Consider the following 17,836-nt stretch of genomic DNA (forward strand, 5'->3'; position numbering starts at 1 on the left):
CTTAGGGACAGAGTAGATGGAATATATGTCAAGTATAAACAAGATATGAATGATGTCTCCTTCATGAAAATTTAGCAGATAAAAGGATATAATTTGTATTGAATCCATGTCCTTTGTGAATATCCATTGATGTTGTTGTAGAACTAATATTTTGATATAACAAATAAGAGTAAAATGTTTTGGAATAAATTAAATTTATTGAAAGTTTTTAAAAATAATTCAAAGTCCAAATCAAAGTTGAAAAATATGTTTTTAAATGTTTTTCAAACTTAGTCGAACTTTTGCAAAACATAATCGATCGTTTTCGCGCTTTAAAGTCATGTTTCCAAGCTTCTCTGGCTCAAAGGATCGATCTCTTTGACTAAAGGATCGATCCCCTTGAAAAAGGATTGATCCCTTTGGTATAAGGATCGATTTCTTGTGCCTTAAAAGTTGCAGGTAATGATTATTTTGATTCCCAACGGCTCTGAAACATTCCCAATGGCTAGTAACTCATTTCAACTTATAAAAACAACCAAATGACACTTGAAGAATCAAGGTGACCAATACATATCCAAGCAACCAAACACAAGAGAAAAAAATTTCAATCTTTATTTTCTTTCTCTTGTAAATATTTGTGTTCTGAGCTCGATTGTATATCCTTAGGTTTTGTTTTTGTGAGCTAAATCTTTGTAAACACCTACCTAGAGGTCTTCTTGTTTATATATTTTTTATCCTTTGTTAATGGGTTTTGGTTCTAGTTTAGTCAAGTAAAAAATTAGGAAACTGTAAAAGTTACTCTTAATCTTTGAAAAATAAAGAACAAATTAGTGAATTTATTGGAAAATCCTATACTCATTACTCCCTAAACTTCAAAAAGTCAATTCACCCCTCTTGACATATTTCGATTGATCGAACAAATTTCATAAATCCTAACAGTTGTCTTCACTTAAATGGTTTTCCAATTCAAATCATAACATCTATGACCTCCTTGTTTACAAAAATGGGCATTTATCACCCAATTAAACATAATTAAACTGAGTATCAGTCACACTAGGACATGCTAAGTAAATGAAATAGTAAGAGAGGATTGTAACCGTGTGTAATACAACAGTAATTACAATAAAAGCTTCTTTTCTTTGAATAATAGAAAAGCCAATATATTTTTGAGTTCTGGAACTCAAGAGACGGTGCTTATGATGCCTCGTATTTGAGCACAATTCACCATATTTTAAAGAACTTCAATAGTAAAATGAAGTGTTGTTCTCCTTAGAGTTTTCGGGTTTGAGAAGTTGCGTTGCAGGGTATGTGTGTGTTGTTAATGGCTAAGAAAGATTATGAACAAATGATATCTTATGATCACACCAGACTATTAAGAAAACAAAGAACCCAAATTCATCTAAGGCCAACTTGAGGCTTCTGTCTTATTATCAACTGCCAAGTCACTAAAAGGGAGCCTTTCTGATTGTCATCTCACCTTAAAAAGAAGGTTTGAAAAGGGGAAAAAATAATGAAAGCAACTTCTCCATCCCTTAGATCCTAACTGATGCTAAAATTCAAACCAGAAGCATACTAAAAGTAATTCTAACACTTGTATCTACCATATATTCGAACCTTTAAATATACGAAATAACTTAAAATAAATTAAACATATCCATATCCGAGTACATATCTATATCCAACACTCATACCATGTAAAAAAAAAACATTAGGGCTATGGTGGTGCGGCTACTGCTCCACCCATGATAGTGTTGGTGCTATCACTCATAATTAATAGGCAATTCTAGTATAAACAGAAAGGACAAATCAACTTGAGCCAGTAAAATTTGCATTATTATTTGGGGTAGGAAAAGCTTAAGTGAGCTTTTCTTTAGTGTGTGTGGAGGAATCATGATACTCTTGAAAATGCTTAACAAATATTAGCTATCTATTTCCAAAGTCATTCACAATTTACTTCTGAGCCTGAGGAACAGCATTCTTTCCAAAAATTTACATTTCAAAGTGAACTTGTGTATGTGTGAATTAGTGAATATATCATGAATCATCTTTAGCCTGAAGCCCTGAACCAAAAACAAATAAATAATAAAAACAGGAAATCTAAACTTAAAAGCCGAAAGGGTCTGAAAAGAATTTGGAAGGTGTGGTGAGGTGGGAAATGTGTTGGATGGATGTAATTCAAAGTTCCATAGACATGATCGTTTCAGTTCATCAAAGCATTTGGAAACGTTTTATAAATGAAAGTTAAGATTAAAATACTTTTAAACTTGGTCAAATGGTTTTACAGTGGAACCAACATGAATTAATTAATAGAGTAATCACCCAATTTTCCATCTTGATTCCCAAAGCATGTCAAACCAATTTCTATATACTGAAAAAAAGGGATAGAAATTACTGAACAACATGCTTGAAAATCAACCGTCCTTAATGGCTTATATCTTGTCTGCCATAAGTGCCATGTTTTGTATGGTCCCTTAGGCTTGGCTATTTCTTCATCCAGGGGATAACATTTAATAGTAATGGAGATCAAAGAAAGTATATGTCCAATATGTTAATCTGCACTAAAAGTGTAGTAATAAACAAGGATTCAAAGATTTGATGATAACTACAACTGTTTAACCTTTTCATGGTAGGTATAATAAACAAGAACCCAAAAGACTGAGTCTTCCACCTCTAGAGTACGGATTTGGTATCGAATTGCGTAAAAAGTTTGATGTTGTAATTGGTTGATATCAATAAAATATTTTATCGTTATCGCCATGTGAAATTTCATTTCATTTTCATCAGTTGAAGTGGTAAAAAATACAGGTAAGTTGTAAGCTCGAAGTGGTCAATAATGTACGTGACTGACAAGCTCTCCATTTTGGCAAATGAAGGGTCGAGGTAATTGCTTTGCTTTTATTACCCAATGTCATCTATGGCGTGGAACGTTTCAAATGCTTCACTAGCCATATTTCTAATCCAATTCAACTAAACAATGTAGAGGGATGGTCCAAAAGGTACGAATAGGGCAAATATTCTCATAAAATTTTTAAATTATCATATATTTTATTCTTTTTTTTTGTATTTTTTATTGATAATTTATTTTTATCGTTGAATTTTTTCAAGTTTACATTCGTCTAAAATTTTAAAAGTTTGTCTCCTTGACATAGAATCTTAGGTTTATGGTGATAAAGCTGGCATTATAGCAGTGCCGTATATGAACGATCTTGAGCCTAGTTTGTGTTCTGGGGGGCCACATTTTTCACTGTGGAATTTCAGCAACATTTTTACTAAGCCATGAGCAAAACGCAGCAATCCAATTTATTGAGCAGCTAACAACAAATCCAAGGGCAGTTGTAGAAGTTCCTTCATGGTGCCATCAACAAATCTGTATAATAAAATTTTTTGAATGATGCTTTAACAAACTCATGGTTATGAAACAAAGCTGTTTGACCAAAAGAAACAACGTTTTATTGCAACAATGAGCATAGCTACCTAAATAGACATATGCTCCGGCTCAATCCTCAAGAACAAATTCAAAACATTAAGAAAGGGTCTGGTGATTTCATTCCTCTGATTGCCTCTGTCCCAACACTGGAATGTCTTCGTATCGTTTCTGTAGTACAACAATAAAGCCGAACTCTCTGGAGGTAATTAATTATTGCAGACATAGATCAGCAAACATGCACTCATCAATCAACTACAGTTACTACACTAATAATGACATGTCAAAATGGATAAGCTAGGTCACATGGTTTAGGAAAATATATGGAAAAGGAAGAAAAGAAGCAAAAATAACTCACTTTTTGCAATACATATGACATAGCTATGCACTAAACTGACACCAGATAATAATAAAATTAGGAACACAACCTAAGATGTTCAATATGAAATAAGTATCAAGTAGCACCCACCAGCACACAATGTACAAATATAAGGTGCAACAATTGTTGAACATGAGTTACAGCCTTCTACAAGAATTGTAATATGTATTTCATTTAACAGTCAAATTCAAAGTTTGTGATATTTAGGCTTGCAAGGTAATTACAATCATTCCAAGATCCTTTCTCGATAAAGCCTGCAACAAGCAGTCATATTCCCGCAGTTTCAAAAATTTTCTGAAGCCACATTTCCCAACCAAAGCATCTAAGAGCACTATCGAAACAATGATATATATCTGTTCATAGAAAACCATAATCGCGACTGGTACAACTATATTGTATCCTCTCATCAATGCAATAAAAAATACAAGTCCACGAGTGTAACGTTGAATTCACAACCCAATTTGTCAATGATATTCCAAATAATCCCAGCAAAATAAGCTGCCCAAGCCATAAAATTCACAACAAAATTGAATTAAGATAAGAAAATTTACCCCAACATTGTTGTATTCCTAGAGCCTATGAACTCCATAATCTACAGCCTGCAAAAGTTGAATCAATTATAATATATTATTCATACTTCTTTTTCATTAGACTAAATCTAACAATTAAAACCAAATAAACATCTTTTAAAGATTACGTAGAAACCCGCCATTTACAATAAAAACCCAAACAATTAATAGCAATTATTATCCTCGGACCAGAAGCGTCCAATCAGAACTTAACAAACCCTAAACTCTTTCCTAGAAATCAACAACAATTTTTTTTAAAAAAAATGATCAAATGTCTAAATCAATGAGATCCAATGCGAAATAGAGAAAAAATTTACGCGTTCTCCGAGGAAAACGCCGGATATGACGAAGGTGACGTATACGGAGTTACGGCGCATGATGACTCTGTAGAGGCCTTCGAAGAGGCCTCCTTGGCTTCTTCTTCGAGTGGCAGAATCCATGGCGATTCAATTAGGTAAAGGTAGTCTCTCTTGCCGGGATCTGCGATTGAAGTTTGCAGAGATGGTGAAGCCTGAGAACTGGGGGAATTTTGTTTCTGCAACGGTGAACTAAGGGTCACTGGGTCTAACCAAATTATATTAGATTTGCACTCACCCCAGATTAATAAAAAAAAAAAACAAGTTTACATTTTGATGAATCAACTTTCGATTTTGATAAAAAAATTATCAAGTGTTTTTTTTATTATAATTTTTTACAAGTTGGTGGTAGATAAATTCCTCATTAGTTTAGTGTTGTTCTTGAAAAAAGTTATTTACTGATTGTATAGTTTATTTAATATTCAATTGAAAAGATGTATAGGATAAACCTTCGTTTAGTTTATTTTTCATAAAATTTCTTGTTACTTGTGATTGTAGGACTTTCTTGAGGAGATTTTTGGTTCTAACACTACAACTCCATAACCTATTAATATTAAATTATTTAAGTGGATTTTATAATTTTCTTGGTGATGGATATCATTCGCTGGGCAACGTATTTGAAGACTAGTATCTTTTTTTATCATATTGAAGCTTAAACTCTATCTTGGTTACTTTAGATTGAATAATCTTCGATATTCTACAATATATCTGTTTTATGATTGTCGTGCTACTATAAAGTGTTAGAAAGGCATTTCCTTATAGAAAAATATCCAAAATGAAATTCTTTGCTCAAGATTCATCAAGCTCGCCCTTGTTCCTTATCCTTGATGACTCTCCTTAGTCTCTTGTTATGCAAGCACAAGTGGAGAGGAAGCCCATAAGAAATAATGAACAAAGAATGATTAAGGGATGGATTTTGAACACCAAACATGTCCCACAGTTTTCCTTAAAATCTTCCACACCAAAACCCTTTTAAGGTTCTTGTCTCTCAACACAAGCAATATACCTCTTAATCTAAAACTCTTGAAGAATCCATCATAAATCTTCCCTTGAAGGAGATGATATTCTAATTCTAAATAGCTCAAATGAAGGTTCAAAGATTGTAGGGAGAAAAAGAGAGAGAGATGTGAAAAGATGAAGTGTATGAATGTGGTTTTATGAAATATATAAAATCCTATTATATGGGACGGGCAACCTCACAGCCCCTCCAAATTTGACATATATATGCTCCATGAGTAAATTACTCTTTTAATCCTTCAAACTTAAGACCCTCTTAAATATTCATTTTCTAAACGTCAAATGGGCTTAAATTGAGGCCAGAAAACCCCAATTGTCCAATAAAATATACATTTGATCCAAAACATCCCATGTCAACTCTCCGGTGTTGACTCGAGTTTCTGGGTCGTTACAATCACTACTAGATCAAGACCTTTTGGTCGAAACTTTTGAGAAGAGGAAATTGTAGCGGCAATGAAAGCGACAGTCATAACATGAGCTCCATTACAATTAGGGATGCAAATGGAGAGGAGCCAATCAAGAAAAAAAATGTCAACACGGACCATAGCTAGTATGATCAAGAAAAAATCAATATGACCGTAAAGATTGGAGGATTTTATTTAAACCACGTTATAGCGTTGTTATAAAGTTAACGAACAGTAATAAAAAATTGGGTAAACTAAGCAAATGGTCACTAATGTTTGGGTAAGTGTTCGTTTTCACCACTGATGTTTGAAAAGTCACAAATCGATCACTAACGTTATCGTTTGTTACAAATTGGTCACACGTCATTAACAGTCGTTAACAAATCGTTACTGCAGTAATAAAATGCTGGCGTTGCACGTTAAACCAGTTGCCTCAGTATATTTGACCATCTGTTTGTCTTTTCTTCTTCTTATTCATCATCAACCTAGGCCTGTTTCTAAGATTTTATGGGCCCAGGGTGGATTTAAAGATTACGTCTCTACTAACAAATATTAATTTTTTTGAAGAGTATACAAAAATAAATTATTTTATTTATAAATTATATTTTTGAACACTCAATAAACTATTTAAAAAATATATTAAATTTTAAATAAAAAAACTTCAAAAATTTTATTTACACCCAACTAGTTACACAAAACAATTTTTACAAGCATTTCGAGATGCAAAATCACTAATAATAGTGTCTACATCAATATGATCTGACATATTTTTTCAATACATAAAATGGCTAGACCGTTCAATCTTTCTTGTAATGATCTCAAATAAGTTTTCAACAATTTTAACTTTGAAAAACTTCTTTCAGCAGATGCAACTGTCACCGGCATAGTAAAAAGAATTCAATAAGCAATTGAAACATTTGGCTAACAATCCACAACTTTGACAAACTCAAAAATTTCAAATGCCAAAATCAACTCATTTGAAAAAGTCATTTGCAACACTTTCAATTCTGAAAAAAGACCTTTTGCATCAATATTAGACAAATCATTATGAGAAAAACAGTCTTAAAATTTATGCAAGTTTTTCGTAAATCATCATCTTCTAAACATTTTAATCTTTTGGAATTAAAAAAAAAACTCCAGAAATATTATCAAATAACTTTAATTATTCAAATATATTTTTTTAAAAGAAGTTATAGCCAAATTTATAATCACAAGAAAATAAATAACTATAAAAGATTCTTCGGGTGATTATACTTCCTCTTCATCATCATTCTCATCAAATTGTCTTCTTCTAAACACAAGACGCTTTGCTGGAAGTGATGGTTCTATATTCATATCAAATGCTAGACTTTTGGCAATTTCCATGCAAGACTCAAATCCTTCATTTCTATACTTCTCAAAGAATAACATTACACTTTCCACTTTATTAGTTGTAGTTCCAATTCACATAGATTTAGATTGTAATTTCTTGCTCACCTTATTAATAGTAAATAAAATCTCATACCAAATCACCAAGCTAAGTAAAAACTCAAAACTTGTAAGAGTTTTAGCTAAACTTTCTGCTTCACTTTTTGTTTTGGCATCTTCACCACTAAAATTATACAATGCCAACAAATCTAATTTTATTTGAAGTGCTTGAAATCTAAGCTTTAACGCTTTTTATTTGACTCTCCCATCGAGTATTACATAAAGATTTCACTATAAAATCTTTAACATTATCAATTAAAATCTTCCATTTTTTTAGTAGAACTTACAAATAATGTGTATATGCGTTGCATAATTCCAAAAAAAGAAATAGCTTTCACATAAAAATGAGCCATGTCCGATAGAGTGAGATTAAAACTATGACAAGCACATGACATATATAAAGCCCTTGGATTTATTTCAGGTAACCTCTTTTGAACCCCTTGGTGTTTCCCTTTCATATTATAACATTATCATAACATTGACCTCTAATATCATTAACATCTAAATCATGTGACTTGCATACACTTAATAATTCATTAAAAATGCCCAATCCATATGTATCATTTATATTTAAGAACTCCCAAAAAATTCATCTATTTTTATTTCATTATTTGACACATTTACATATCTTATTATCAAACTCATTTGTTCTTGATGGTTTTCATATGTGGTTCAATCAAGGATAACATAAAAATATTTTGCCTATTTAATAATCCTTATTATAGAAGTTTTAATACTATGGACTAAAAGAGGAATCAACTCATTTTAAATTTTAGGACCAAGATAGTGATGATGAATTTCTTGACTTTGGATACGCCTAACATGATCTTGCACAATTAAATCAAATTCAACTATCATTTCAATTAAACCTAAAAAATTATCATTACTATCCTTATAAAGTTTTCCACTAGATCCACGAAAAGCTAAATTATTTTTGACAAGACATTTGACAACTGATATTATTCTTATTAAAACTTTTCTCCAACGTTCTTTTTCTTTTGAAATTCCTTCTTGTAAATCTTTATCAATACCTTTATTTATTTTTCTAATCTTAATCTTTTTCATTCAAAGTATTCATATTAGTTATATACTCTATACTATTCTCATGTTGTTTGAGTCTCTCACTCAAATGCTTCTAGTCATCCATTCCATCGTTTGTTAAAAGACTTTTGTTATTTTGAGGTGAACAATTTACAACAAAAACACTTTATTCACATGTTTAGAGTAAATCATCCATTTTCCATCAAGAGTTTCTCCATTGCTCAACTTTCTAGAAAAATATGAATATGAAAAATTTCTAGAAAAACTATCCTTAAGAAATATGAGATTCAATTCTCTAATGGGCCCTTTTTCAATCAAAATATCTTTAGTTTTAACATCAAGAACACCCCAATTTTTAGGATCATATATATCAAAAGAAGGAATTATGTGCTCATCAATGCCAACATCAATATTTGACTCTTCAAGTACATTATTCGAATTAGTTGTATCGTCACATTCAAATTTTCATCATTCACATTTTCATTAGAAAGTTCAATATAATCTTCATCTACACCGATCTATCATCATCTAAAGACTCTTTTACTTGTTTAGAATTTTTTTATCTAAAGCTCCTTTTTGTGATTGTACTAATTCTTGTGTTTGCTTTCCATTTTTTTCACTACCGAAAGCATATTTACGGGGCAACATTGTACTATGAAAATATGAATAAAAAAAATAAAGAATGATAACACTTGAGTCCTTATCGTTGAAGTTTTTCGGCTTTGTGTTACTTTTAGATAAATTAATCGACGATGTAATATACTCTCACTTGCATTATTATAATTAACAACATCAAAAAAAATTAAGAAAATATAATTGACAACCACAAAGTATAAACATAAAAGAATATTTAGAATATACATAAATATCATCAAACCTTTGTATCTTGATAAATGAATAACACAAAACAATAGTAACTTGATCACTTTCTTCTAGAAATTCAATAACTTGATTTACTTTTAAACTTGAATATATAATCTCACACTCAATAAAAAAAATTCTCTATTTCAAAATTTTACGTTCAATCTCTAATATAAAAAAATCACAAGAGAAATATCAGCTTTAAGAAATTTAATTGAAACAAAACAATAATTTTTTCAAGCATTATGCTCATTATAAGTGTTGGCTCTACTTTATTATAGCGGGCCGTCTTTTATTTTTATTAATAATACCATCAATCTATGTACTTTATCAGAAAAGGATGTTGTACTTTTAGGTTTCTTTTATAACTGTATTTCTTGGTTTTTGTGCCATTTTTAATGAATGACCAGCACGACAACACCAATGTTCAGAAAGAAAGACAGATTTAAGTATAAACGTTAATTTGTTACAACTTAAAACTGAAAAAGAAAAATTTAATTTTAACTTTTTGATGGGAGCCCTGGGCAGGTGCCCCTCCTGCTTAGGCCTAGATATGGGCTTCATAACAGTTTCACAACTTTTTTAACTTCATAATAGTTTGGATTACATCACTTCTTTAACTGTATTTTGTCACCTTTAAGTTTGGATTATTTCTACTGATCTTACAAATTCTGGATCATTTTACCACCTTTAAGTTCATGGCCATTAGATTTTGCAAAGTTTTTGTTGCTTAGTGTTCAATTAAAAAGGTCAGTTATCTAGATAAGAGAAATAACTGTATAATAATACAATGCGAAAACCATATGTCCTGATATCCATTTATTACATCACTCCTACATGAAATGCAACACAAAACGGTAGGTGATTCTTTCTCCCATTGAAACCCAACTTTATTTTCGAAATGTAAGCCCACCTTATAGAACACATAAAACCAAACATACCATCTAGATTTGGTGTATGATTATTTGTGCTCCATGCCGTGGTTGAAGAGTCATAACTGTGTATGGGGCATGGGAGTAGGAAGGTGAGAGCTTGAATGAGAAATGTTTCAGAACCATAGCTAAAACTACCTTGGCTTCAATCATGGTAAAATTGTCCGATGCAGGTCTCGGCCCCAGCCAAATGCGAAAACGCCAATTTATCTCTCGATGCCTTTGAAGCTCCTTCAGAAAATCGCTCTGGTTTGAATTCTTTAGCATTGTCACCACAAAGTTCAGGATCATGATTCATGAGCAGGATCAGAAGTGTTGTATCAACTCCAGTCGAAAGAGATATTTCTTTAATCTTGGTGTCTTTGTTAGTATACTAATATAAATAAAAATAAGTTGTGTAAGTTAAAAAAGTTGTGTAATTATCAAAACACAGTACACAAATGGAAGAAACATGGGTTGAAGAAGAAGAAGACTCAAACGATTGGTCAAATATGCTGAGTCAGCTAATTTAATGTGTCATGTTAGCATTTCATTACTACAATAACGATTTGTTAATGGTTGTTAATGATGCATGACTGATTTGTAACAAACAATAACGTTAGTGACTAATTTATAACAAATTATAACGTTAGTGACCAATTTATAATAAACGATAACATTAATGGTCGATTTGTGAATTTTCAAACATAAGTGGTAAAAATGAACACTTAACCAAACATTAATGACCATTTGCGTGGTATACCCTAAAAAAGTTTAATATAAAAAGCTTAATTTTTAAATCGGAGAAAATTCTAGAACATGGCAATTCACCACTAATTTTATAGGGTAAAATTTACAAATAGTCATTAAACTATATCAAAATTACTTTTTGAACATTTGATTTTTAAAAGTTACATAATGAATATTAAATTTTAATTTTGTTACAAAATAGGCACAGAACTATTAAGAAATATTTCATTTGACCCTTCAGTTATAACTAAAATTTAATTTTACTCTTAATTTTAATTGAAATAGTTTTTATTAGGTTCATTGAATTGAAAATAAAATAGATATGAATAAAATAAATATCATATTTTAATTTTATATTATAAATATTAAATTTGTACCATATAAATTAAACATTATTTGATATGATATTATAATATTATGGATGTATGAATTTTTAATTATATTTAAATTTTTTTTAATAAAATTTAAATGCTTAAATCACATCATTAATAATTTTATTATTATTTGATAATATAAATTTTTGGTAAATTATAATTTTTTTATTTTAAAAAATACAAAAATAATTAAATAAATAGATAGTTATAAAATGATTTTTTCTTAATAAAAAAATTAATTTCATTGTTGATAACTAATTTTTTAATTTTTTTTAAATTTTAAAAATAATTTATTTTCATATATTTTAAAAAACTTCTAAAACTTTTAATTTTTTAGAATTATTACTTAAAAACATTGAAAAATATTAAAATAAAAGTTTAGTTATAATTAAGGGGATAAATAAGATATTTTTCATTAATATAGTATGCTATGTGACCCCTTAATAACATTTAACGATTGTTACTTATTTTTTAACAAAGCTTAAAATTTAATGTCTATTTTGTAACTTTTAAAAATTTAATATTAAATAAAATCAAATTAAAAAATTTGTGACTATTTATGAATTTTATCCAAATTTTATATTAGTGATATATTTCAATGAATGCCATTTCCACTATATACTCATCCTTAAATTATAATTTTATAAAATATAAAAATCAAAATAGATCTGATGATAAAGTTTAATTAATAATGCAATTTAACTGAGAAACGAGGTTGCGACAAGTGCCCCGCGGTTCTCCCGGTAATCGCGGGTCTGAAGGCTGCGCGCGTGAAACCCAACTCTTCTTTCGTCAAAAACAGTTTTCACAGGAAGACTTAAAATATATATTAAAAAGAAAAACCCAAAAGTAAAGTTAAAGTAATACCTGGGCACTTCGCCGATCTCTCACCCAAAGAGAATAATCGAATCCTGAAGAATCAAAACAACAGATTTTTTCCAGTAAATTTCCTTGGAAGATATTTAGTTGAATGGACTTGTTAGATGCAAACTTGGAGCTCAAAGAAATTCAAAAGCTTCAAGGCCACTCCGATAGGGTTTGGAGCCTCGCTTGGAATCCCGCCACTGCTTCCGCCGATGTACCGGCGGTTTTCGCTTCTTGCAGTGGAGATAAGACCGTTCGAATCTGGGAGCAGAGTCCCTCCACTCGCTTCTGGGACTGCAAGGTCCTCTGTTACCCTCTATTGTTGATTTCTACTTATTATTATTGTTATTATTATTATTATTATGTTGAAAATCTTGCTAAGAGGAATTGAAATTGATTCATGCTAAGTTCAGAAACTTATAAATTTATATTTATTGCTTCTTTTTTTTTCTTTTTTTTCTTTTCAGAAACTTTTAAATTTATCTAAGTTAACTAATATAGGGGATAGTAAAAAACCTTGCTGAATTCGGTTGAAATTTTTTAATTTTGGTCTCATTTTTTATTTTAGCATGAACTGAAATAGATTCCATATATGTTTATCTATCTTAAAGTGTTACCTTATGTGATGTTTGCTGGAATTCATGTCAATTTGGAGTTTGATCTTTTGCAGGCTGTCTTAGAAGAAACACATACTAGAACGGTAAGATCATGTGCTTGGTCACCTTCAGGGAAATTGTTGGCCACTGCTAGCTTTGATGCTACCACTGCCATATGGGAAAATGTTGGGGGCGACTTTGAATGCGTTTCCACTTTAGAGGTGTTACTCTTATTCTTATTCTTCTTAGTATCCAGTTATGTTTGTTTTTATTTTCTCTAGAGATTTCAGGCAGTTTTGGTGTCATATGAACACCATTTAAAGCAATTAACCTAGTAAAACATAATTATATTGTGAAATGGTGGCTAAAAGCAAAAGGTTTACAATGTAGAAAGGGATTGAACGATCTACAATATCTTGCTTCTTGCATTCAGCTAGAAGTATTACTTGAAGATGGAAATTATTAATATTTAGATTACATTTCTGTTAATATCTGGTTCATTTCTTGATTATATTGGAACATTTTTTTTACTCTTGTGTATAGGGTCATGAAAATGAAGTGAAAAGTGTATCTTGGAATGCATCGGGTTCTCTTCTTGCGACATGTGGGAGAGATAAAACTGTATGGATTTGGGAAGTCATGCCAGGGAATGAGTTTGAGTGTATTCAAGTTTTGCAAGGCCATACTCAAGACGTGAAAATGGTTCGATGGCATCCAACCATGGATATTTTGTTTTCCTGTAGCTATGATAACACCGTCAAGGTACTGTATTGGCTAATATCTCTTTAATGACCATGGAACATTATTTGCAAACAAGATTGAGAAATTTGATCAAATTGTAAGTTTGTAACACATTCACTTTGACTTGTAGGTTTGGTGGTCAGAGGATGATGATGGTGATTGGAGCTGTGTACAGACTTTAGGTGAATCTAGCCAGTATGATGCCTAGAACTCCATCTGTTCTGTTTCAGCTCATTTTCTTGTTTATTGTACTGCCTGACATGTAGTTTTGTATTGTATCTACCTATTAAGTATTGTGGTGATGTCTTTTAAATTATAGGGTTAAATACAACTTTGGCCACTCAACTATACCCTATCAAACAATGTGGCCATTTAAGAGTTTTCGCTATTGATTTGGCCACTCAGCTTTTGTCTCACCCACATCACACATTGCCTTCATGGAATGAGGACATGGCAAAATTAACCAATAGATGTGTGACATGTGTCACTTTGAAAAATTCAATTTTTTTCAGAAGTGAACAGTAACTGAGCAAAAGATCATTAGGGCAGTAGACTGATAAGGCCACGACAGCATCAATGGATTAACTGGGTATGGCCATAAGCTCAGGCCGGCATCATAGGTGAAAGACGACCTTGGAAAGCCATTGTCTGTGCTCCCATACACTGGTATGTGAGGGAGGGTGTATGGGATATGAGCAGCGCATGGGGGTCACTTGCCCCTGCTCTGGTCACTGAAGTTGGCATATTGGCTGGAAACGGAATGGTGCATCCATCCAAGGCGGCTGTGAGAAAAAAAAATAGCACTGAAGTAGGGACCTAGAAATCAATAAATAAATTGGTGGGAGAAAAGCTGAAAAATCAGATTTTGTTTTGTAAAAAGTGAAGTTTGTCACATATCTATTGGTCAATTTATGCCACACCATCATTCGGTGACGGCAATGGGAATTTAAAGGAAAGAAAGTTGGGAGGCCAAATTGATAGCATAAACTCTTAAATGGCCTCATTGTTTGATAGGGTATAGTTGAGTGGACAAATTGATAGTAAAAATTCTTAGATGGCCACATGTTTGGTAGGGTTTAGTTGAGCGACCATAGTGGTATTTAACCCTAAATTTTATTATACCTTTAAGATTCTTCTCCACTAGTTTATGAATTTTATAGACTACTAAAAACCTTTGGTTTCCATATCTTATGGTCAGTGGTCACAGTTCCACCGCTTGGTCACTTGATTTTAATGCTAAGGGAGACAAGTTGGTAACTTGTAGGTATGTATAACAGCCTTTTCTTTCTAATCTGCAGCAATTGGTATTATAGTATTTTCTGATGGCATCAGAAAAAGAAAAAAAAAGTGAAGTTGTATGATGTGTTAACATAAATTGAACTGATTTTCCAGTGATGATCTCACCCTGAAGATATGGAAAGCAGACGTACCAACGATGCAGTCAGGAGATGGTTATGCACCCTGGTGAGAAACTTGTCGCTTTTTTTTTTAAACTTTCCACCTTTGCTAACTCTTGGTTGTCATCATATCAAATCCATAGCTAGGCTATAAGTGATAAATTCATGGCTTATAATCTTCATTTGAAAGTTGTTAATGTTCATATTTTGATGCCAAGGAACTCATTCTTGCTATTTGAAACTTTGAAGTATCAATATAAAATCTAAGTTATCAACATTGATGTATGGCATTTCTTTTCTTTTATTCTCGTTTATTTATTTATTTTTGATTAATCTGAGGTAAGTACAAGGCGATATCTGTTCAAAGATAATTCTCAACCATTTGACATTAAATGCTCACACCCTTGGTATTTCTGGTGCTCAAACCCGGGTCCTCAAGGAATAACAACAATTCCTTTACCATTGATTTCGCTTGGTTCATGCATACTGATATCCTTCACTTTAATTGTTGTTCAGGAATCATCTGTGCACTCTTTCAGGTTATCATGATCGAACAATTTTTTCAGTTCACTGGTCAAGGTATTGGCACCATTTTATTGTTCAGACTACGTTTATGTTTATTTTTGTGAACGAAAAGGATAATAACCCATTTTTTATTCAATCTTCTAGTTTTTTCCGGAAGCATTTGATTTTAATTGATGAATAAATAATTGTTTAAATAGCAACTTGAAGGTTCAAAAACAATATTATGTGTCATATATTTTATTTAGATCTGTCTAATTTAAATCTTTATTTATCATCTGAACAACTTGATTTTCTTTTGAATTTTAAGCTGAAACTGATTGCATATGGCTTGAGTTACTATTACAGAGAGGGAATTATTGCCAGTGGAGCTGCTGATGATGCTGTACGGTTGTTTGTACAGGGAAAAGATGGTTTGGTGTGTAATTCTTTTAGCATCTTATTCAGTGAGCATATTTATAGTTCATACGTGAGAATTAAAACATGCTTCAGTATCAGTTTGTTGGTTACGTAAATGCTGAATACCAGCCAAACTGATTGGGCAAATTGTCCTGTTGTACATGTTGAATTCTTGGCTGGATAATCATCTCTGCCCCTGCCACTGCCCCCTTTATACTTATTTAAGTTTCAAAAGTGGCAATTCAGCCTGTTGATCTATATTTTGGTTTTACTTCAGATGAATGAACCTTCATATCAATTGCTATTGAAGAAGGAGAAGGCCCATGACATGGACATAAATTCAGTACAATGGTGCCCTGGGGTAAGATTTGCTTTCTTGAAAAATTAATTAGGCCTTGAAGATTATTGTATGTGCTTTCATGTTCAGTATACAAAGGAAGAAGTGAATGTCACAAATTACGTAGTTTCTTTTTGCATGGTAGAGTTTCTGGTTGTTGGCTCAGTTTTTTCGCATCGCTTGAACTTATTGCCTAATGATTGATTTTGAAATGATAGCAAAACCATGCAGAAATTATTGAAAACAAAAAATAACAATTGGAATTATAAATGTCCATTCGAATAAGAGCTTTACTGATCTGATCTGAATTTTCTAAACTGTAATTCCCATCAATTGTCTACTTAGCAGCCTAACCAGTATATGTTGAGTTAGAACTTTCTTATAATTTCACATTTTTCTCTCTAGTTAGCTACGGCGTCTTCGTTTTTTTATTTTACGGGGATTATTTCTTTCAGAGCTGTGGTAATGGAGGCCTTAATAAAAAAGAATGATAATGGTAATAAACGGAAAGGTTATGCTAAACCTGCGAGTGTATGTTAAAATGGATTTTTCTTAGAGTCTCAACTTAGGCTAACATTTCTGCTTTCATTATGGTTGAAAATAGCAGGAAAAGCGTCTCCTTGCTTCTGCTAGCGATGATGGGACAATAAAGGTGTGGGAGCTGGCAACTTTGTCGTGATCAAAATTTCTCATTTCGGGAATCCGTATGATTGCGGTGTGGATAATTATATATTTAGGAAACATGGTTGCAATAATAGTCGAGCAGAATTGTGGTATAATTGCAAAATTCGACAACTTTAGCCATCTTCTCGTCAAAATCTGATTGTTTAGGCGGCCAGTTCTTTTTTACTGATCTGAAACATGAATTTTTGTTCGTATAACTATGAAGCAAGCCGATGTTAGGAAATAGGAAAATATTATAAATATTTTTTTTAATTAATCTGGGATGATTACAAGATAATATCTATTCAACATCTTTCTTAACCATTGAAAATGTACACACCTTATAAATACAGTTGCTTGAGCCTTAGACTTCTAAAAGAGAACAATGTTCCGTCACCATTGAGGTCATATGGGTTTTGGGTTTTGAATTTTAAATTTATAAATGCCATTTTGTTTGAATGAATTAACTAAAATATGCTTGTGCCCAAACTCGAATATAAATACAGAGGGTAAAATACAGTATATATTATTGAAGTATAGATTATTGAAGTATGTTGAAGTAACTGTTGTATGGCACTTAACACGAGCTCTTAAAATAATCTGAGTGAGGCATAAGTAACTGCGTTGGTTGAGAGTTGAGACACTGTGCAGAGAACCAATCAAGCTCTTGGATAGCCTGAATGTCCTTTCTTCAGGAACTCGGGGACGTCCAAATCACCTTCATTGAAGGATGGCCACCGGCTAATTCCAACACCAGTATCTCCTTGTGCTTCTGCACTTAATTG

General features: G+C 31.8%; 1 protein-coding gene and 1 pseudogene across 1 annotated transcript; one reads left to right on the forward strand and one right to left on the reverse strand.

Annotated features, from left to right (window-relative positions):
- Positions 1-3,394: 3,394 nt before the first annotated feature.
- Positions 3,395-4,915, reverse strand: LOC120171220 (annotated as a pseudogene).
- Positions 4,916-12,397: 7,482 nt separating this feature from the next.
- LOC120171234 (protein CIA1-like) lies at positions 12,398-17,298 on the forward strand. Its single transcript, XM_039178974.1, has 10 exons — positions 12,398-12,697; positions 13,067-13,213; positions 13,536-13,754; positions 13,864-13,928; positions 14,932-14,997; positions 15,126-15,197; positions 15,647-15,709; positions 16,001-16,070; positions 16,329-16,412; positions 16,996-17,298. Exons 1-10 carry the CDS (start codon positions 12,503-12,505, stop codon positions 17,065-17,067), a joined length of 1,053 nt encoding a protein of 350 aa, XP_039034905.1. The 5' UTR covers positions 12,398-12,502; the 3' UTR covers positions 17,068-17,298.
- Positions 17,299-17,836: the final 538 nt, after the last annotated feature.

Source organism: Hibiscus syriacus, unplaced genomic scaffold (assembly GCF_006381635.1).
Source record: "Hibiscus syriacus cultivar Baekdansim isolate YM2019G1 unplaced genomic scaffold, ASM638163v2 tig00111817_pilon, whole genome shotgun sequence".
Lineage (NCBI taxonomy): Eukaryota > Viridiplantae > Streptophyta > Magnoliopsida > Malvales > Malvaceae > Hibiscus > Hibiscus syriacus.

What these genes read in the sequence shown, in the direction of transcription:
- LOC120171234 (XM_039178974.1), top strand. Translation starts at nt 12,503, where the DNA reads ATGGACTTGTTAGATGCAAACTTGGAGCTCAAAGAAATTCAAAAGCTT. An exon ending in GCTATGATAACACCGTCAAG is followed by an intron (nt 13,755 to 13,863) that starts GTACTGTATTGG and finishes TTTGACTTGTAG; the next exon opens with GTTTGGTGGTCAGAGGATGA. An exon ending in GGAGATGGTTATGCACCCTG is followed by an intron (nt 15,198 to 15,646) that starts GTGAGAAACTTG and finishes ATTGTTGTTCAG; the next exon opens with GAATCATCTGTGCACTCTTT.